Source organism: Pongo pygmaeus, chromosome 2, assembly GCF_028885625.2.
Source record: "Pongo pygmaeus isolate AG05252 chromosome 2, NHGRI_mPonPyg2-v2.0_pri, whole genome shotgun sequence".
NCBI classification, from domain to species: Eukaryota; Metazoa; Chordata; class Mammalia; order Primates; family Hominidae; genus Pongo; species Pongo pygmaeus.
This window is the reverse complement of record NC_085930.1, coordinates 121,074,342-121,096,068: the sequence shown is the minus strand read 5'-3', so window position 1 is coordinate 121,096,068 and position 21,727 is coordinate 121,074,342. Positions and strand designations below refer to the sequence as shown.

Below are 21,727 nucleotides of genomic sequence, written 5' to 3'. Positions count from 1 at the left end.
ACTTTGAGAGTCCAGGGCGGGTGGATCACCTGAGGTCAGGAGTTTGAGACCAGCCTGGCCAACATGGTGAAACCCTATCTTAACTAAAAATACAAAAAATAGCTGGGCATGGTGGCACACAACTGTAATTCCAACTACTCAGGAGGTTGAAGCATGAGAATCACTTGAAACTGAGAGGCGGGGTTTGCAGTGAACCAAGATTGCGCCACTGCACTCCAGCCTGGGAGACAGAGCAAGACTCAAATTCAAAAATAAAAAAGCATACATTTATGATGTTTAAGCTTCACCATGTTCTGGTGAGAGACTTGGTGCCCAGTATGAGTATATCCTGGGTCTCATGTTTTTCTTTTACTTGTGCTTCTGGTTATCAAGGGATGACCCGTCTTTCTTCCATTTTCTGCCCCTTTGTTTTAAAAGGAGTGTTTGCAGGAAACGTTGCCAATACCTTTTTGCCTGTGTACATTCTTGATGTTTAAAAAGCAAATAAACATCTGGCATTACTTTTTTCAATTTAAGTGTGTATTCATAAGGGATTTCAGTTGAATAACCTTAGCATTATACCGAAATATTGTGTAGTAAAATATTTATATCAGTACTTGTAATATTTGATTAAATATAATTTAATTTATCAGATGCTTATGTGCTCTGCCAGGTTCTAAGGTACTCTGCTAGGTACTAAGGTGACAAAAACAAAAACATTGCAGTCCTTGCTTTCAAGGATCTCAGGTCTAGGAAGAGATAAATTGGGCAACATCTGGTTATGGACAAAGAGGAAAGAGGTGAAAGAGGTTAGGGAATGTTTCAAAGGAATTTGGATGTTTGTTTTGGGCCTTGGAAGATGGTTAATAGTTTGACAAGTCAGAAAAGGAGGGGTAGAGCAGGATAACCAGCCTGGCAGAGAATATCACAGAAGGTATGAGCTTATGGTGTGCTGGAGACCTTTCTGGTAATGAAATGAACAGTACCAGAGAAATGCAGAGGAGAGCAGTGGGAGATGATGTTGACAATATGAGTGTGAGTGATAGCTTGAAGAACTTTGAATACTAGAAAGTTCAAATTTGATGTGATTGGCAGTGTTCATAACAGATAAAGTTTTAAGAAGTGGGTGGATCTGTTCTGGGTTTTAGAAAGATATTCTGAGTTTTGCTTAAAGTAATATTCATGCTTTTTAAAACAAGCCCAGGCTGGCCACAGTGGAGACCCCTGTCTCTATGAAAAATTAAAATTGTAAATAAATAAAACCAGCTCATCATTACGTTCGACTGTGAGCTTCTCATGAGTAGAGCTTCCTGACACCCACTCTAGACTACTGAACCTCAGTCTCTAGGAGTGGGACCTGGGATTCTGCATTTTTTAAAGACAGGGTCTTGCTCTGCCACCTCAGGCTGGAGTATAGTAGCACAATCACGGCTCACTGCAGCCTTGATCTCCTGGGCTCAGGTAGTCTTCTCACCTCAGCTTCCTGAGTAGCTGGGACTACAGGTACATGCCACCATGCCCAGCTAATTTTTGTATTTTTTGTAGAGATGGGATTTTGCCATGTTACTCAAGCTGGTCTCGAACTCCTGGGCTCAAGCGATCCGCCCGCCTCAGCCTTCCAAAGTGCTGGGATTACAGGCATGAACCACCATGCCCCACAAATTCTACATTTTGAAAATGCTCTCTAGGTAATTTAGATTAGCTCACTTGTAAATCACTGATTTAAATTATGGTCAAAAATATTTAATTTTGATAAACTTTGTTTCATCACCCTACAGACTGGTAATAACAACAACAAAGATGGATCTAATCATAAAGCTGAAAGTGGAGCTCTAATAGAAGCTGCAAAATCAAAGATACATCAGGTAGTATAAATTTTAAAGGGGGGGCAATACATCACATATATTTAATTGTAGTTAAGACAAATGAAGCAATGAGATAGATCATTGGAAGCAGTCAATAATTCAAGGTGCATATATTTGTTTGTCTTTTGAAGTATTGTAGTTTAAAAGCACATTTATCCTAAGTACATTTTGCTTAAGAGGATAATATAATTTATTTAAATTGCTCTATAAATAAAGTTTGAGAGAAATGACACGGGAATGTACTGCATGATACAATCAACTGGAATTTTAAAAAGTCATTGTTAGCCATGTGCAGAAGAGGATTGATAGGATTTTTGCCTGGAACTTGAGTATTTAAGTTTTTTGTTTGTTTTTTGAGACGGAGCCTCACTCTGTCACCCAAGCTGCAGTGCAATGGTGCGATCTCAGCTCGCTGCAACCTCTGCCTCCCAGGTTCAAGCGATTCTCCTGCCTCAGCCTTCCTGAGTAGCTGGGATTACTGGCACACATCACCACAACCGGATAATTTTTTGTATTTTTAGTAGAGACAGGGTTTCATCATGTTGGCCAGGCTGGTCTCAAACTCCTGACCTCAGGTGATGCGCCTGCCTCGGCCTCCAAAGTATTGGGATTACAGGCGTGAGCCACCACATCTGGCTAAGTTTTTATTCTACCATGATTTTAGTATTTTGAAGTATATTCGAAGAGTACAGTGAAAATAGCATATTTTCTAAAATTGTAAACTTGATTTAGCAAGTAATTAGTGTAACTGTGTTGTAAATAGATTGGGTTTTCTTAACTAGAAAGTAAAACTTTATGTAAATCCACCATAGTTTTAACATACTAACATTTTCCCTTTGACAGTACAAAGTACGAGCTTATATCCAAATGAAGTCTCTGAAAGCATGTAAAAGGGAAATCAAGTCAGTCATGAATACAGCTGGAAATGTAAGTTTCTTCTGGACTTTTGTTTTTCAATTTGTGTCTTTCTTATTTAGACTATGGGTATTGTCAGGTTTAAATAATTTTTCTTAGTCTTTTACATATACTGCCAGATACAAACCTTGCTATTTTAAAGTTGGGAAGTAGTAATAATACTGTGTCTACAGTTTAATTTTTTTTTTTTTTTTTACTTAAAATTACAACAAGCACTTTTCTATTTTATGTAACCTTCAAAACCACCATTTTAAATAACTGCCTATTTTTCTGTGAATGGTTTATCACAACTCACTTAAACATTTTGCTAATATTAGACATTTAGGTTATTTTAGAATTTTTTAGTATTATACTCAAAACATTTATGGCCAGGCATGGTGACTCACCTGTAATCCCAGCACTTTAGGAGGCCAAGGTGGGTGGATCACCTGAGGTCAGGAGTTCAAGACCAGCCTGGTCAACATGATGAGACCCTGTCTCTACTAAAAATACAAAAATAAGCCGGCTGTGGTGGTGTGTGCCTGTAGTCCCAGCCACTGGGGAGGCTGAAGAGGGAGGGTCACTTGAACCCAGGAAGCAGAAGTTGCAGTGAGCTGAGATCGTGCCATTGCACACTAGCCTGGGCAACAGGGTGAGACCCTGTCAAAAAAAATTTTTGAAATAAAAAAAATTTATTAAAAATCTAACAAGTCAAATTGTAGCCAAAACCTGCCCTTTCCAAATGACTTTTGGCTTGACAGTACCTTCGATTTAACTGAGATAGAATTACTTCCTCCTTCCACTCCCTCCACCCTAATCTTTCATTGATAATTTTTAAGATGGTATAGGAAAGAAACAGAATTGTGAACAATCTTGATGCTTCTAGAAAAACTATAAATTTAGAAGTATAAAGTCATGAGAAAATATGGTTAAAAATCTCAGGCAGGATCCAGATTAGTCACTGAGTTAGTTAATGTGCTAGTGATTTTTGAGAACAATTGTGGCCTAGACCTGAGCCTAAGAGGGAAAGGCCCAGTTAGCCAGCCAGCCATTATCAGACTTTTTTTTTTTTTTTTAATGATAAAAGACATAATTCATAGCCAGGCGCGGTGGCTCACGCCTGTAATCCCAGCACTTTGGGAGGCTGAGGCGGGCGGATCACGAGGTCAGGAGATCAAGACCATCCTGGTTAACACAGTGAAACCCCATCTCTACTAAAACTACAAAAAATGAGCCGGGCGTGGTGGCGGGCACCTGTAGTCCCAGCTACTCGGGAGGCTGAGGCAGGAGAATGGTGTGAACCCGGGAGGCGGATCCTGCTGTGAACTGAGACCGCGCCACTGCACTCCAGCCTGGGCAACAGAACAAGACTCCGTCTCAAAAAAAAAAAAAAAAAAAAAAGACATAATTCCTGCCTTAAAGGAGACCACAGTCATAGAGGAAAGACAATTGAAAATTAATAGTCATCCTAAATCAGCGAAAACTTCAGGAGGAATAGCTACCACTAAGAATAAGCACTAAAAGCCCTTGTTTCTTTAGTGACCAGAACTTTGGGATGGGCGGGAGGCAGAGCAAAGGATAAACTAGGATTTAGAAGGAAAGCCTGTTGCTAAATTAAGTGAATAAATAGGCCAGGCGTGATGGCTTATGCCTGTAATCCCAGCACTTTGGAAGGCTGAGGCAGGCAGATCACCTGAGGTCAGGAGTTCGAGACCAACCTTGCCAACATGGGGAAGCCCCATCTCTACTAAAAATAAAAAAATTAGGTCGGGCACGGTGGCTCACACCTGTAATCCCCACACTTTGGGAGGCTGAGGCAGGAGGATCCCAAAGTCAGGAGTTTAAGACCAGCCTGACCAACATGGTGAAACCCCATCTCTACTAAAAATACAAAAATTAGCCAGGTGTGGTGGCATGTGCCTGTAATCCCAGCTACTCAGGAGGCTGAGGCAGGAGAATTGCTAGAACCCGGGAGGCGGAGGTTGCAGTGAGCCGAGATCACGCCACTGCACTGTAGCCTGGGCGACGGAGCAAGACTCCATGTAAAAAACAAAAACAAAAACAGAAACAAAAATTTGCCTGGCGTGGTGGCGCATGCCTGTAATCCCAGCTACTCAGGAGGCTGAGGCAGGAGAATTGTTTGAACCCGGGAGGCGGAGGTTGCAGTGATCCGAGATCATGCCACTGTACTCCAGCCTGGGCGACAGAGCAAGACTCCGTCTCAATCAATCAATGACTCAATCAGGATTTCAGATGTCCTCCTGGATGGATGTTTAGTCTCCAGAGCTCTCTGCATGCTTTCGTACTCTAAACAGGTGGTACTATCTAGGGTCCTCCACCATGAGGATTCTTAGGAGAAGTGAAAGGTGATCTACCATTCAAAAGATCTACCATTCTTTGGAACAGCAAGATTAGTGCTTGCAAATAAGGCATTCTGTTGAAAATTCTTCCATTTGTAGAATGGCACTTTTTTTTTCCTATTTGGAAAAGTATTTGATTATTTATATCTCCGTAGGTTCTAATGAAAGGTGCATTTGTATCCTAAAAAGTAAGAAAGATCACCAGTCTCTCTAATAACTATTAAAATGAAGGACATACATTGTGTTGTCAAATTGGTTTTCAGTTAGTAGCGTAGTAGATGAACACAATCAGTTGGTAATCTACAGACTGTATTCTTATACATATACCTATATTTATTTTTTCAGGTGGACCCTTAGTAATTCTTTTTACAAAGTGCTCTCTGACAAATTTCAATTTTTTTGATTGTGAGAGCAATGAAAAATTTAGAGACTATATATTTTTTTGTGACTGTGACTTAATTGATTCATGTATGGTTTTGAACACATGTCAGTACAACAGTATAATTAAGATCTTACATTAGGCATCTGAAAACAAATTATAAGTAACTTTTATATTTTCTCTACAGTCTGCACCCTCTCTCTTTCTTAAAAGCAATTTTGAGTACTTAAGAGGTAATTATCGAAAAGCCGTGAAGCTATTAAATAGTTCAAACATTGCTGAGCATCCAGGATTCATGAAAACAGGTAAAAGAAAATTGTGAAATTTTAACTTTTTTTTGCCTTGCTCTTTTACCCCTTCTTGCTTGTCCACCTCCCAACACCCAGTCTTTTGAGTGATTTATGCTAATTTTTTAATGAAAATGTTTTAATATTTCTGGTGCAAAAATTTCCAGGAATTCTTGTTTCTACTTTAGAAGAAACCTCATTACTTCTTGCTTTCACTTTGCTTTCTTTCTTTTTTTTACTTTTCCAGGTTGGATCGCTTTCCTCCCCTCCCCTCCCCTCCCCCACCTTCTTTTTTTCTTTTTTTTTCTTTTTTTTTTTTGGAAATAGGGTCTTGCTTTGTCGCCCAGGCTGAATGCAGTGCCACAATCACAGCTCACTGCAGCCTCAACCTCCTAGGCACCAGCGATCCTCCCACCTCACCCTCCCAGGTAGCTGGGACTATAGGCATGCACCACTATGTCTGGCTTATTTATTGTAGAAACAAGGTCTCATTATGTTGCCCAAGCTGGTCTCAAACTCCTGGGCTCAAGTGATCCGCTGACCTCAGTCTCCCAAAGTGCTGGGATTACACAGTGCACCACTGTGCCTGGCCCAGATAGCTTGTCTTTTTTCTTTAACCTGACTTGCCCTCCCTCCCTTCCTCTCTCTCTCCCTTCCTCCCTTCCTTCCTTCCCTCCTTCCTTCTTTCTTTTCCTTCTTTTCCTTCTTTTCCTTCCTTCCTTCCCTCCTTCCTTCCCTCCTTCCCTTCCTTTCCTTCCTTCCCTTCCTTCACTTCCTTCCCTTCCTTCCCTTCCCTCCCTTCCCTCCCTTCCCTCCCTTCCTTCCCTTTCTTCCCTTCCCTTCCCTCCCTCTCTTCCCTCTCTTCCTTCCTTCCCTTCCTTCCCTTCCTTTCTTTCCTTTTTTTTTTTGACAGAGTCTTGCTCTGTTGCCCGAGCTGGAGTGCAGTGGCACCATCTTGGCTCACTACAGCCTCCACCTCCCTCCCGGGTTCAAGTGATTCTCCCACCTCTGCCTCCTGAGTAGCTGGGACTACAGGCATGCACCACCATGCTCAGCTGATTTTTGTATTTTTTGGTAGAGACAGGGTTTCCATGTTGCCTAGGCTGTATCGAACTCCTGACCTCAAGTGGCCCGCCCACCTCAGCATCTCAAAGTGCTGGGATTACAAGCGTGAGCCACCGCATCTGGCCCTTTCATTTGTTTTTATAAGATCCTTGGACTTTTGCTTTGTGAAGTGAGACTTTTTTTCTTTCATCTTTTTTTTTTTTTTAGTGAATTACCATCTATACCAGAAAAATGAGACCTTTTAAGTAAATAATATAATGTTTTTACTTTTTTCTGCCATAAAGGCAGTTAATAATATAATTTTTTTCAGTAACTTGCCCAATTAATATGACTTCTTTAGATCATTTCTTATATCAAAAATCTTTCTATAATGCTAGGAAGATAAGTATTATTACATATTCTTGCCTCTATTTAGACTAAAAAGTCTTACAAATCCTTTGGTATTAATGATAATATGAAAGTAAAAATTGTGACTGTCATTTAGGTTTATATCATCAGTATTTGATGAGGCAGGAGAAGGAAAATCACTTATTCGAGAAATGAGGATAAACTATTGAAAATGTATGTTTTGCCTCAAGTTTAAAATGCAAACAATTAATATGTTTTTTGGTACGTTTTGTCTTGTTTTTTTTTTGGGTTCTATTCAGATACACACACAAAATACACACGCAAACATACTGAGACCTTCCCCTATTTACCCTTTCAGTTCACAGGCGTGATGGAGGATGGAGAAAGGCACTTTGTTCCTTATAATTCTCTTGTGGGTATTATTTCTGTTCTAAATACCCATTTCTAATTCTGCTCAATTTTAGTGTTTTGTTTTCATTGTCATAGTTTCTCCTCAGAGGTCCACTAACACACAACATGCAATGATCCCTCAAACTAAAAAGATAATATACTTTGAGAAAATTTTGCTTAGGATTTTCTTGATGTAGATGTCAGTATTGACATTGTCAATCTTTAAAATGGAGGCAGGAGCTGGAAGCAGTGGCTCATGCCTGTAATCCTAATGCTTTGGGAGGCCAAGGCAGGAGGACCAGGAATTCGAGGCTCCAGTGAATCATGATCATGCCACTGCACTCCAGCCTGGGCAACAGAACAAGGCCTTGTCTCTAAAAATAAATTAATAAATAAAGATGGCCAGGCGTGGTGGCTCACACGTATAAGCAATCCCAGCACATTGGGAGACTGAGGCCAATGGATCACTTGAGGTCAGGAGTTCAAGACCAGGCTGGCCAACATGGAGAAACCCCGTCTCTACACAAAATACAAAAATTAGCCAGGCGTGATGGCATGTGCCTGTAATCCCAGCTACTTAGGATCCCAAAGTGCTGGAATTGTAGGTGTGAGCCACAGAGCTCAGCCTAGTTTTTCTCTTTTAAATATTGTCATTGCTTAATTTAAAAATATGTCAGAAGATTACCTTTAGATTTTAAGTGCTAAACAATAAATATCCTGATTATTAATTTTGTCATTCTAGTCAGGCATTTTATACCATTAAGGGCCATTGTTTTGGAATGTTTGGGTAGCTATTTAGAAAAAGAATATTAAAGGCCGGGCGTGGTGGCTCACGCCTGTAATCTCAGCACTTTGGGAGGCTGAGGCGGGCGGATCACAAGGCCAGGAGATCAAGACCATCCTGACTAACACGGTGAAACCCCGTCTCTACTAAAAATACAAAAAATTAGCCAGGCGTGGTGGCGGGCGCCTGTAGTCCCAGCTACTCGGGAGGCTGAGGCAGGAGAATGGCATGAACCTGGGAGGCAGAGGTTGCAGTGAGCTGAAATTGCGCCACTGCACCCCAGCCTGGGCGACAGAGTGAGACTCCGTCTCAAAAAAAAAAAAAAGAAAAGAGAATAATAAAGCTTAGATTACTTTCATTATGCCAAAATAAAATTCAGAGAGATGAAGGATTAACATTTAAAAATAAATAAAAGCAGTAAGATAAAACTTGGATGAATATTTTAATTTTGTGATGGGGAAGGCCTGAGTAAACATTTTCCAAAATCTAAGTACCATAGAATTTAGAAAACATGGCTAAATTTGATCACATTAAAATGTTAAACATTTTATGATTAAAAATGTAAACACACATACACATACTGAACCAAGTCACAAAACAAATGACAAACAGAAGTAGGCAGGAATATTTGAAACAGATGTGACAGAAGGTTTCTATAACATATAAAACAACTAGTAACCAACAGAAAAATCATCTGTAACCAAATAAAGAAATAGATGAGCCAGGAACGGTGCTCACGCTTGTAATCTCAGCACTTTGGGAGGTCGAGGCAGGAGGATCACTTGATTCCAGGAGTTTGCGACCAGCCTGAGTAACATAGGGACCCTGTCTCTACTAAAAAATAAAAAAATTAGCTGGGCACGGTGGCCCATGCCTGTAGTCCCAGCTACTCAGGAGGCCGAGGCATGAGGATTGCTTGAGCCCAGGAGGTTGATGCTGCAGTGAGACCTAATTATGCCACTGCACTGTAGGCTGGGCGACGGAATGAGATCCTGTCTCAGAGAAAGAAAAGAAATAATATGGGTGAAAGACAAGAAGAGGCAACACAGGCTGAAAAATACAAATTCCCAAACATGAGACGATGCTTAGCTGCAGTGGTATTTAAAGAAGTGTGAATTAAAATCAGTGGAGACTTACGGTTTAATAGACATACTCTGTTCTGTTCCTTTTTTTTTTTTTTTTCTTTGAGACAGTCTCACTCTGTCACCCAGGCTGGAATGCAGTGGTATGATCTCGGCTCACTGCAACCTCTGCCTTCTAGGCCCAAGCAATTCTCCTGCCTCAGCCTCCTGAGTAACTGGGATTACAGGTGCCCTCCACTACGCCCGGCTAATTTTTTTTTTTTTTTTTTTTTTGAGACGAAGTCTCACTCTGTCACTCAGGCTGGAGTGCAGTGGTGCGATCTCGGCTTACTGCAAGCTCCGCCTCCCAGGTTCACGCCATTCTCCTGCCTCAGCCTCCTGAGTAGCTGGGACTACACGCGTCCGCCACCACACCCAGCTAATTTTTTGTATTTTTAGTCGAGACGGGGTTTCACCATGTTAGCCAGGATGGTCTTGATCTCCTGACCTTGTGATCCGCCCACCTCGGCCTCCCAAAGTGCTGGGATTACAGACGTGAGCCACTGTACCCAGCCCAATGCCTGGCTAATTTTTGTGCTTTTAGTGGAGGTGGGGTTTCACCATGTTGGCCAGGCTGGTATTGAACTCCTGACCTCAAGTGATCCACCCGCCTCAGCCTCCCAAAGTGCTGGGATTACAGGCGTGAGCCACCGTACCTGGTCTCACTCTGTTCTTTTCTATATATTCTTGCTATTCACTTAATATACTTTGGTTGTTTCCGTGCATACTTGCTTCCTTGTTTCTAATTTCTACATAATATTTCATTAGTGGATGCAATGCATATACATTATATTACTGATAAACACTTTTTGTCTTTTGCATTTTTGTATCATTTGTCTACAGTTACTAAAAATTAGCTGGGCATGGTGGCTCATGCCTGTAATCCCAGAACTTTGGGAAGCCAAGGTGAAAGGGTTGCTTGAGCCCAGGAGTTCGAAACCAGGGTAGGCAATATAGTGAGACCCTATTTTAAAAATTGTTTTAAAAAAGGAAAAAAAAATCAGAACAAAATTAGACTAACAAAATAAGACTGGTTTTTTAAAATAATTTGTATCACCTTTAATAAAAGAGATTTTAAAAGGAGTTTTAAAATATTTCAGATATTTCCTAAATTTCAAATGCCTTGTGAACTGTTCTTTAGGGAGTAAGTGGAATGGTAACAGTGTTAACTCATGCAAGATGAGCCCAATTCTTGTCTGAGGGACGTCAACATTAAAATTTTTCTGTGGACAAATTTATTTGCATTTTTTTCAGGTGAATGCTTGAGATGCATGTTCTGGAATAACCTTGGTTGCATCCATTTTGCCATGAGCAAGCACAATTTGGGAATATTCTACTTTAAAAAGGCTCTGCAGGAGAATGACAATGTCTGTGCACAGCTCAGTGCAGGTAGCACTGATCCAGGTAAGCCCAGTACTGGGGGACAGTTTGTATTTACTACTTCAGAAAAGCATGATTTAAAAAACATGAATGTGGTTAAAATACCCACCATATAGACTTGTGTATAGTTAACTCTGATCTTACCCAACAAGTTTGGCTCTGGGGATTTTTAGTAGATATTGCTACTTTGAATAGCAATAACAAGGTGTTAAGAGTAATTTTGAATTAATCCAGAAATTTAAGTTGCATTCCATTTTTCATTGATTTGAGAATGAGTAATTCCCTGTGGTAATGTTATATACCAGAATGTTTGATTAGTCACAACATGACTGTGCCAAACTAGGTTTATTATAGATTTTTTTTTTTTTTTTTTTGAGACAGAGTCTAGCTCTGTTACCCAGGCTGGAGTGCAATGGTGTGATTTCAGCTCATTTCAACTTCTGCCTCCTGGGCTCAAGTGACCCTCCCACTTCAGCCTCCTGAGTAGCTGGGACTACAGACACATGCCACTGTACCTGGCTAATTTTTGTGTTTTTTGTAAAGATAGGGTTTCGCCATGTTGCCCAGGCTGGTCTGGAACTCCTGGCTTAAGTGATCCTCCCACCTCAGTCTTCCAAGGTGCTGGAATTACAAGCGTAAGCCACTGTGCCCGGCTTATTATAGATTCTTTGCAGAGTTTTACATGTGATACTACTGGCAGCATCTGACAGTCTTTAAGCAAATTCCTGACATTTATCCTTTAATATTCATTATCATATGGATCCTTGATCTGAAATGCCTAAAATCAAACAATTATTTAGCTTGTAAAAATAATAACCTATTTAGGCCAGGTGCAGTGGCTCATGCCTGTAATCCCAGCACTTAGGGAGGCCGAGGTGGGCAGATCACGAGGTCAGGAGATCGAGACCATCCTGGCTAACATAGTGAAACCTTGTCTCTACTAAAAATACAAAAAAAATTAGCCAGGCGTGGTGGCAGGCGCCTGTAGCCCCAGCTACTCCGGAGACTGAAGCAGGATAATGGCATGTACCCAGGAGGCGGAGCTTGCAGTGAGCCGAGATTGCACCACTGCACTCCAGCCTGGGCGACAGAGCGAGACTCTGTCAAAAATAATAATAATAATAATAATAATAATAATAACCTATTTAATTGATGACAAATGTATTATAAATCAAGGTAGACCGAAACATTGAATAGGTAATAACACATGACAATAAAATGGTTGACCAAGATGATTTTTTTTTTTTTTTTTTTTTTTTTTTTTTTTTTTTTTTTTTTTTTTTTTTCTGAGACGAAGTCTCACTCTGTTGCCCAAGCTGGAGTGCAGTGGTGTGATCTTGGCTCACTGCATCCTCCATGTCCCAGGTTCAAGCAATTTTCCTGCCTCAGCCTCCCGAGTAGCTGGGACTACAGGCACATGCCACCATGCCTGGCTAATTTTTGTATTTTTAGTAGAAATGGGGTTTCACTATTTTGGCCAGGCCGGTTTTGAACTCCTGACTTCGTGATCTGCCCGCCTTGGCCTCCCAAAGTGCTGGGATTACAGGCGTGAGCCACTGTGCCCAGCTGAAAATTTTAAAAAGTGGAAACTATACAGACTCTAAAAATGTTGGCTAGGCAAGATGGCTCATGCCTGTAATCCCAACATTTAGGGGAGGCCAAGGTGGATCACTTGAGTCCAGGAGTTCAAGACCAGCCTGGGCAACATGGTGAGACCCCCCATCTCTACAAAAATAAAAATAAAAAATAGAATAAAGTAAAAATGTAGAAAAGTAGTATAAGGTGCAAAGGATTGAGAGCGGGTCCCATCTCTTATCTTTGCCTTCCTGGAATGTTGTTGCCTAGGGAACTGGCAAATGAGAAGAGACATCTCTGGCTCTGCCAGCATAGACAACTGAGATGACTCTGGAGAATATTTGTGGGGTTGAGGATGGAGACCACCATTGGTGAGAGCTATTAAACCTCGGATCAGGATTATTGGTGTTAAACATGGTAGTGACTAAGTACTTAATGGAGTAAATGTTTTCAAGATTACTATTACTGTAAATCTAATGATGTATTCTTATCTAATTTTTATCACTAGGTAAAAAATTTTCAGGAAGACCCATGTGTACGTTACTAACCAATAAGAGATATGAGTTGCTGTATAACTGTGGAATTCAGCTTCTTCACATTGGAAGGCCTCTTGCTGCCTTCGAATGTCTGATTGAAGCTGTTCAGGTTTATCATGCAAATCCTCGCCTCTGGCTACGGCTGGCTGAATGCTGCATTGCTGCCAATAAGGGGGTGAGTGCTACTTGGGTATCTTTTTGAACCCTGTCTTCTCCCCACTTACTACATGGAATGGTTAAAAAAAAAAAAAAAAAAAAAAACCTTGGAAACATACAGAAGACATTTCCCTTTTTTTTTTTTGATATGGAGTTTCTCTCTTGTTGCCCGGGCTGGAGTGCAATGTCACGATCTCGGCTCACTGCAACCTCCACCTCCCGGGTTCAAGCGATTCTTCTGCCTCAGCCTCCCAAATAGCTGGGACTACATGCACATGCCACCACGCCCAGCTAATTTTGTATTTTTAGTAGAGACGAGGTTTCACCATGTTGCCCAGGCTGGTCTTGAACTCCCGACCTTATGTGATCTATCCACCTCGGCCTCCCGAAGTGCTGGGATTACAGGCGTGAAATGTATAGATAGTCTTCTCTTCTTCACTGGGGAAAAAAAATTAGTTTCAAAAAGTCATTTGTTGGCCATGCGCAGTGGCTCATGCCTGTAGTCCAAGCACTTTAGGAGGCTGAGGCGGGTGGATCACTTGAGCTCAGGAGTCCAAGACCAGTCTAGACAACATAGTGAGACCCCCATATCTACAAAAAATTATTGGGTGTGGCAGTGAGCTCCTGTAGTCCCAGCTATTCAAGAGGCTGAAGCGGGAAGATCGTTTGAGCCTGGGAGGTGGAGATTGGAGTGAGACCAGATAGAGCCACTGCACTCCACCTTAGGCAACAGAGCGAGACCCTGTCTCAAAAAAAATAAAAATAAAAATTTAATAGGTCATTTGTTAACATTCTCATTCTTGGTAAGTAAGTATGGCAACATGAAAGAGTTGAAGCCAGTGAGAAAGTCATGTACGTTGGAACAGTGGTCTGCTAGCTGCTCCAGGGGTCAGGATACATGCATCTGCTGGCATAAGAATAGTGTGTAGCCTGGTGATTAGAAAAGGTCTGATAACAGCCAGGTGCAGTGGTCATGCCTGTAATCCCAGCACTTTGGGAGGCCGAGGCGGGTGGATCACGAGGTCAGGAGATCAAGACCATCCTGGCTAACACAGTGAAACCCCCGTCTCTACTAAAAATGCAAAAAATTAGCCGGGCCTGGTGGTGGCCGCCTGTAGTCCCAGCTACTCGGGAGGCTGAGGCAGGAGAATGGCGTGAACCCAGGAGGCGGAGCTTGCAGCTAGCCAAGATCGCGCCACTGCACTCCAGCCTGGGTGACAGAGAGACTCCGTCTCAAAAAAAAGTTCTGATAACATAATGTGGAAAGAGCTGCATTAAGCTGGATTTCCTTCAATGCCTGAGAGTTTTACTTTGGTTTCAGTAAATGATAGAGAGTTTATGGATTACCAGGCTGTTTCTCTCTGACACATGATTGCCCATGGTAGCTATGAGAATAGGCCAGTTTACATTGATTTCCATGCTTAGATTATCTCTAAATGGCAATTGGTGGAAGCCTTTTGAATTTCAATTTGGGAGGGATCAGTAGGAGATAGGGGAAAGATGGGTTGTATCAGAATTACCAGATATGTGTGTCTTCCATTTGCTACCCCACGCCCTGCCCTTGCTGTGCTTTTTGGGTGTGTATAAACATTGGGAAGTTATGGTACCTGGAGGTTTTACCTTGCGTGCCTACCATAGGTGATAAAAGATGTTGAGGCTCTCCTCCTGCTGAACAGCAGTTTCTGAGAAGTACAAGAACTAAGGGAATTAAAGAAGTGTGTTTGCTAGTTTTCATACATGGTACTTAGGTAGTTTATGATTTGAGTATACCAACAGAGGAAGAGATGAGTGATTTGTCTTTGAAAGACTTTAATGATTTAATTATACTTTGCTTTTTAAAAGACAACTTTCTTATTGGTTAATTCTTAACTGATAAACAGTTCCAGGCAGAATTTATACTTAAAAGAAGCAAATAGAAATTGCTTATTCTCTTTAATCTGTTTATAAATTTAAGTGTTGGGGGCCTTTCTTTGGTATTTACTGGAAACCAGGGAGTTACCTTTTTCTGGGACTAGGGAAAGATTGTAAAGTTTAATATTTTCTTTTTAAATTAACTGGTTTTAGAAATAGTACTTTTAGGATTGTGTTCTACAGAAGCCATTGAGCTTACAAGGTCTCCTCCTCTCCCCCTAGAGGAGAAGGAGCGGGAGGGGAGGATAAGTATTTTCCATATTAATATGCTGCCAGTCCTGTTTTTTTTTTTCTAGAAAAGTTGTAAATTTGTAATTTTTAAAAAATGGTAAAGATGACTTTTGGTTGCCATAACTTCATGAACACACACAATTTGTGCTGCTAATAGGAAACTTGCCACCAGTAATATCTTTGTCTGTGCTTTTCCTCCTCCTAAAAAAAACTGTAGGGTAACCTAAAAAACAGTAAAAACAAGCCCAAAACACTAATAAAATCAGAGGACAAATCCCAATACGAGTAATTGTAAACTCCAAATAAAATTTCATAAAATTTGTTTTATTTAGTCAGGACAGGAGGTATGCTGAACAAAGTAGTTTGTACCTTCAGAAATAAATTCATTTTGGATTAAAAAAAATTAACTTGTTTATGCTAAGGAGGACATTTTGTCCTGAATATCTGGTACATATTATTTCAGACTTTGCAGAGGCAAGGCTTGTATTTACCTGGGCAGTGTATAAATATGGGAAAAGATCTGCTAAACAAAAATAGTCCTAATATTTTAATTATGTATGATCCTTTTACCTTAAAACTTATCTGGCACACTTTCTGGCTATCGGTGCTTGAAGGTATGGATTGTTATTCTATGTTTTTTAGTTCCATTCCATCATGGGCCAGTTTGTTTTTATCTGTTGCATCTTCGTATCTAGCCATTTGAATCAGTTTTCATGGCCTTAGCAATAAGAAAAGAGAAGAGAATGTGGATGAATCCATGTAAATTTATCACCACAACTAGGAAAAGAAGTCAGAACGGAAGTCCTCATAATAATGGTTTAAAATATCCACTTTTTCATTAATATTGCATGGCCTTCTCTATACACAATTAGTTTTGATCAGAGCAGTTTTATTGTATTTTTTAGCACTGTGTAGTATGTTCTTTATTAAAAGTCATATATGGAAGTGCAACTATAAGTTACATTCAGGAGCAATACGTAACAGTACAGAAACATTTGTGTTTAGAGAAAAGACTTTTTGCAGGGCAGAGATTAGTTTTGCAAATTCATATTGATTGACTCCAGTTTGTTCTGGTATGTGAGAATTTGGATGTCATTGTAAGATAACTACTTGGGATTCCACCTGCAGGTAAGTTAGAGACTTGTTCTATTTTATTTTATTTTTGAGACAGGGTCTCACTCTGTCACTCAGGCTTGAGTGCAGTGGCGTGATCATGGCTCACTGCAGTCTCGACCTGCCTGGTGTCAAGCAATCTTCCCTCCTCAGCTTCCCTAGTAGCTGGGACTATAGGCATGCATCACCGCACTTGGCTAATTTTTGTATTTCTTTGTAGAGGTGGAGTTTCATCACATTGCCCACACTGGTCTCTAGTTCCTGGGCTCTAGTGATCCACCCGCCTCAGCCTCCCAAAGTGCTAGGATTACAGGTGTGAGCCACCTTGCCCAGCTTAGTTTTATTTTTTAAATTAAAAAAGATTTGGCCTAGAGCAGTGGTTTGCGCCTGTATTCCCAGCACTTTGGGAGGCTGAGGCGGGTGGATCAGGAGGTCAGGAGATCAAGACCATCCTGGTTAACACGGTGAAACTCCATCTCTACTAAAAATACAAAAAATTAGCCAGGTTGTGGTGGCACCCACCTGTAGTCCCAGCTACTCAGGAGGCTGAGGCAGGAGAATTGCTTGAACCCGGGAGGCAGAGGTTGCAGTGAGCCGAGATCGCGCCACTGCACTCCTGCCTGGGTGACAGAGTGATACTCCATCTCAAAAAAATAAATAAATAAAAGATTTTTTCTGGCTGGGCACGGTAGCTCACACCTATAATCTCAGTACTTTGGGAGGCCGAGGCGGGCGGATCAGTTGAGGTCAGGAGTTTGAGACTAGCCTGGCCAATGTGGTGAAACCCCATCTCTACTAAAAATTAGCCAGGTGTGGTGACAGGCGCCTGTAATCCTAGCTACTCAGGAGGCTGAGGCAAGAGAATCACTTGAACTCAGGAGGTGAAGGTTGCAGTGAGCCAAGACTACACCACTGCACCCAAGCCTAAAAAAAATTTTCCAGCCTCAGCAACTTGGCAAAACCCTGTCTCTAAAAAAAATAAATAGAAAAATTAGCCAGTCATGGTGGCACACACCTGTACCTGTAGTCCCAGCTACTTGGGAGGCTGAAGCAGGAGGATCACTTGAGCCCAGGAGGCTGAAGTTGCAGTGAGCCGAGATCATGCCACTGTACTCCATTCCATCCTGGGCAACAGAGCCAGACCTTGTCTTAAAAAAAAAAAAAAAAAAAAAAGGAAAAAAAAAAGTAGATACAGGGGGGTCTCACTATGTTGCCCAGGCTGGTCTCGAACTCCCGGTTTCAAGTGATCCTCCTGCCTTAGCTTCCCAAAGGGCTGGGATTACGGGCATGAACCACTGCACCCAACCAAATTAGAGACTTAGAATGAAGGGGGATCATAAATCAAATTATCACTGTGAGCTCTGTAGTGAGATAATACATCTTGATCAAATATCCTGAAGTACTATGTACGTGTAAGTAGCTTTTATTATTTTCGGTTTAATGTTTATTCATTTGGTTTGGGGATTTTAATTTCCTAGAAGGCAAGTATTGTGTCCATGTAAATTTTCACCATGTACAGCTTATTAAAGTTTATATATTGTTGACAATATAATTAATACTTTGAATTAAGAAGGAAATGATCTGTGTTTAGGAAGTGGAGCTGCTTCCTTTTTCTTTTACACTGTTTTGGGCTCTCTTATTTTCCTTACTCTGATGTCAAAGTACCTGTAATATGTAGCATGGTACTGGAGGTCTAGAATATTCTAAGTAAATGATTCTAAATAAATTATTGGGACATAATTGAATTGGATTTTGTTCTTAGAATTTTCTCCAATCTCATGTAAACAAAATGTAGCACATATCCCGGATTTTCAGCCTTATATACTTTTTCCACTAATACCAAACATGTTTCCATTATCACCAAAAAAAGTCTTCATTGATTTTAAGAACTTTCTTAAATTTAGAGTAATTGTGAGAGGTATTCCCTTATTTTTTATACCACATCTTACAATTCCCTTAAATTTATTGGAAATTATTTGTATTTTGCAGACTTCTGAACAAGAAACTAAAGGCCTTCCCAGCAAAAAAGGAATTGTACAGTCTATTGTTGGTCAAGGCTATCATCGTAAAATAGTTTTGGCATCACAGTCTGTACAGAATACTGTTTATAAGTAAGTATTTTGCAAAGAAAAAGTGTATATATATTTAATACTAGTTTACATGATGTTACTTATATATAAAAGTATGATTAGGATTTATCATTGCATAGGAGGAACCACTTTGTAACTAGATTTTATTGCTATTTCAACAAACAGACCCTCATGTATAGGTCCATAGTGAATGTTATCTAACGTGATTTTGGTTTATTACATCCATGGGTGCTGCAATTATTGATGGCCTAGGAAACCCTAGTCTGTTCAGTGCCATTATTAAGAATGTCCAGAAGAGGGCATCTTGGTATTTCCCTTTTATGTAGTTTTGGTTATCGTTGATACTTTTCATTTAGGTATTTTCTTATGGTTCCTAGGACTGAAAATACATGAAAGCGAATTCTTACTATTCAGAGAAAAAAGGTGTATTAAAACATAAAGCAACCAAAGCAGTATAGAAGCTGTCACATGTATAATCTTCATTTGACAATTTGGAATTGCCATTATTTGTAAAGTGGCAAACTTTGCAAATAATTAGCTGCCTTAATTTGTTTTTGTCAAAGAAGAAAATTGTTCTCTACCATTTAAAAATTTTTCCAAAGTTTAAAAAATATCTGATACACAATAATTTAGTCTTAATTTAGTTAAACTGTAATGCAAGAATATTTTTTAAAACTATTATGATAAAGCATTTCAAAGTTTTAAAGCAATTTCAAAATTGTTACTACTTTTCAAAATTTTATTTTTCTCTAGTAAAGATTCTGTTTGGTTATATCAAACCAACAGAAAGTTGTATAAAATGTCAGTGAAATTATAAGACAAAAAGTAATGTTGCTATTTCAAAGTGTATAGAGGCATTTTTTAAAGCAAGGATCAACCAAAGTAAGGCTCAAACGTGAAAATCTGTTTTCTTCCCTTTCATCCCATTCTTAATATACCTCTCCTTGCCCTCATTACAGTTGCCCTTGTCTGCAGTTTCTCTAATATGTTAACATTAACATTGTGATATACATCAAATTGTCTCTCCTCCTTGGTCTCATTCCTAGAGACACAGTGTATGTAATTTATATACTTGCAATCCATTATTTATACTATTTACAACCTATACTTAGGATTTGGGTTCTTTAGCATGCTTTTATAACTGCTTATATTAAAATTTCTACCTATCAAAAGGCATAGCTTTCATTTATAATCGATTGGTTTTATTCCTCATGATAAAAAAGCCTTATTTTAAAATATTTTATCCACTTAGCTAATTTGGTTTTGTTCTTTTAAGTGATGGGCAGTCTTCGGCCATTCCTGTAGCCAGTATGGAGTTTGCAGCCATATGTCTCAGAAATGCCTTGTTGCTGCTACCTGAAGAACAGCAAGATCCAAAGCAGGAAAATGGGGCTAAAAATAGTAATCAATTAGGTGGGAACACAGAGAGCAGCGAAAGCAGTGAAACTTGCAGGTATTCTAATCCTTGTGACCTCCCTTGGCAAAATCCTTTTAGGACTTCTTTAGTAAACCCTTTGTTCTTGAAGTAAATTCCTAAAATCTTCAACCTGAGTTTCTGAAATTCTCTGTTTTGCATAACAAGAAGGGAAAGTATTTATGTTTCTGAGTCTTTTTGGAAGAGAGAAATAAGGTGAAGGCTAAGTTAGGAGAGATCCTTGAAAAAGAAAAGTAGAAAGTAGCAGCTTTGGCCGGACGCAGTGGCTCATGCCTGCCTGTAAAAGGCTGAGGCAAGAGAATTGCTTGAACCCAGGAGGCAGAGGTTGCAGTGAGCCGAGATTGTGCCACTGCACTCCAGCTTTGGCGACAGAGTGAGACTTCATCTCAAAAAAAACAAAGTAGCAGCTTTTCATTGACAAGAGGGATATTTGTAAGAAGTCCTGTTGTCAGACATCTTTAAAAAAAATTTGGCCAGGTGTGGGGGCTCACGCCTGTAATCCCAGCACTTTGGGATGCCACGGTGGGTAGATCACTTGAGGTTAGGAGTTCAAGACCAGCCTGGCCAACATGGTGAAACCCCGTCTCTACTAAAAATACAAAAATTAGCTGGGCATAGTGGTGGGCACCTATAATCCCCGCTACTGGGAAAGCTGAGGCAAGAGAATCACTTGAACCCGGGAGGCAGAGGTTGCAGTGAGCCACGATCATGCCGCTGCACTCCATCCAGCCTGGTGACAGAATTAGACTCCATCTCAAAAAAACAAAAAATTTATTAAAATAAACACTTAACTCCTAAAGCTGCTCATTTCTTATTATCCTCTGTCTATCCTCTTAATATACTATAATGAATAACCTCCAGAATATTTTTGTATATTTCTGGTTTTCTAGTATAAATTCAAAATTATGCAAATCTAGGCAGGGTGCTGGAGGAGGCCAAGAGTTCAAGTCTAGCCTGGGCAGCATAACAAGACCCCATCTCTTCAAAAAAATTAAAAATAAATAAATAAATAAAAATTATGTGACTATGGAAATTGGGAGAACTTTTGGTAAGGACAAAACACATACCATTATATATAGGAAATTCAGCTTTTTTCTTTCTTTCTTTCTTTTCTTTTGTTTTCTTTTTGTTTTTTTTTTGTTGTTGTTGTTGTTGTTTTGAGACAGAGTCTCCCTCTGTCACCCAGGCTGGAAAGCAGTGGCACGATCTCAACTCACTGCAACCTCCACCTCACAGGCTCAAGTGATTCTCCTGCCTCAACCCCCTAAGTAGCTGGGATTATAGGCCCAGCGCCACTATGCCTGGCTAATTTTTGTATTTTTAGTAGAGATAGGGTTTTGCCATGTTGTCCAGGATGGTCTTGAACTCCTTACCTCACGTGATCTGCCCTCCTTGGCCTCCCAAAGTGCTGAGATTGCAGGCATGAGCCACTACACCCAGCTGGAAATTCTGCTTTTTATACATGGCATCGTTAAACTTACATCTCCCATCCCAGCATTTTTTCTTGATTATAATAGCAATCAATACATGTTTACTATAGAAAATTTGGGCCAAGCATGGTGGCTCACACCTGTAATCCCAGTGCTAAGGGAGACCAAGGCTGAAGGATTGCTTGAGGCTAGGAATTCGAAGCCAGCCTGTCCAACATAATGAGACCCCATCTCTACAAGAAATAAAAAAATTAGTTGAGTGTGGTGCCAGGCACCATTAGTCCCAGCTACTTGGGAGGCTGATGTAGGAGGATTGCCTAAGCCCAGGAGTTTGAAGCTGCATTGAGCTATGATCATGCCACACTGCACTCCAGCCTGGGCAACAGAGTCTCAAAAAT

General features: G+C 40.3%; 1 protein-coding gene and 1 long non-coding RNA gene across 7 annotated transcripts in view; one reads left to right on the top strand and one right to left on the bottom strand.

Moving 5' to 3' along the window:
• LOC129033174 (uncharacterized) overlaps positions 1-21,727 on the bottom strand; it is an 86,087-nt gene that overhangs the window by 3,086 nt on the left and 61,274 nt on the right. The window lies entirely within an intron of this gene.
• The window catches only part of CNOT10 (CCR4-NOT transcription complex subunit 10), a 90,186-nt gene that overhangs the window by 31,370 nt on the left and 37,089 nt on the right, over positions 1-21,727 (top strand). For all 6 annotated transcript variants that reach the window (XR_010125755.1, XM_054481261.2, XM_054481259.2 and 3 more), the window contains exons 6-12: positions 1,758-1,844; positions 2,688-2,771; positions 5,665-5,782; positions 10,727-10,876; positions 12,936-13,138; positions 18,364-18,485; positions 19,741-19,917. Coding sequence is in view for 5 of the 6 variants with exons in the window: in XM_054481261.2 (XP_054337236.1) it covers positions 1,758-1,844; positions 2,688-2,771; positions 5,665-5,782; positions 10,727-10,876; positions 12,936-13,138; positions 18,364-18,485; positions 19,741-19,917 (941 nt within the window). In the remaining variant the exon portion in view is untranslated. The remainder of the gene's footprint in view (positions 1-1,757; positions 1,845-2,687; positions 2,772-5,664; positions 5,783-10,726; positions 10,877-12,935; positions 13,139-18,363; positions 18,486-19,740; positions 19,918-21,727) is intronic.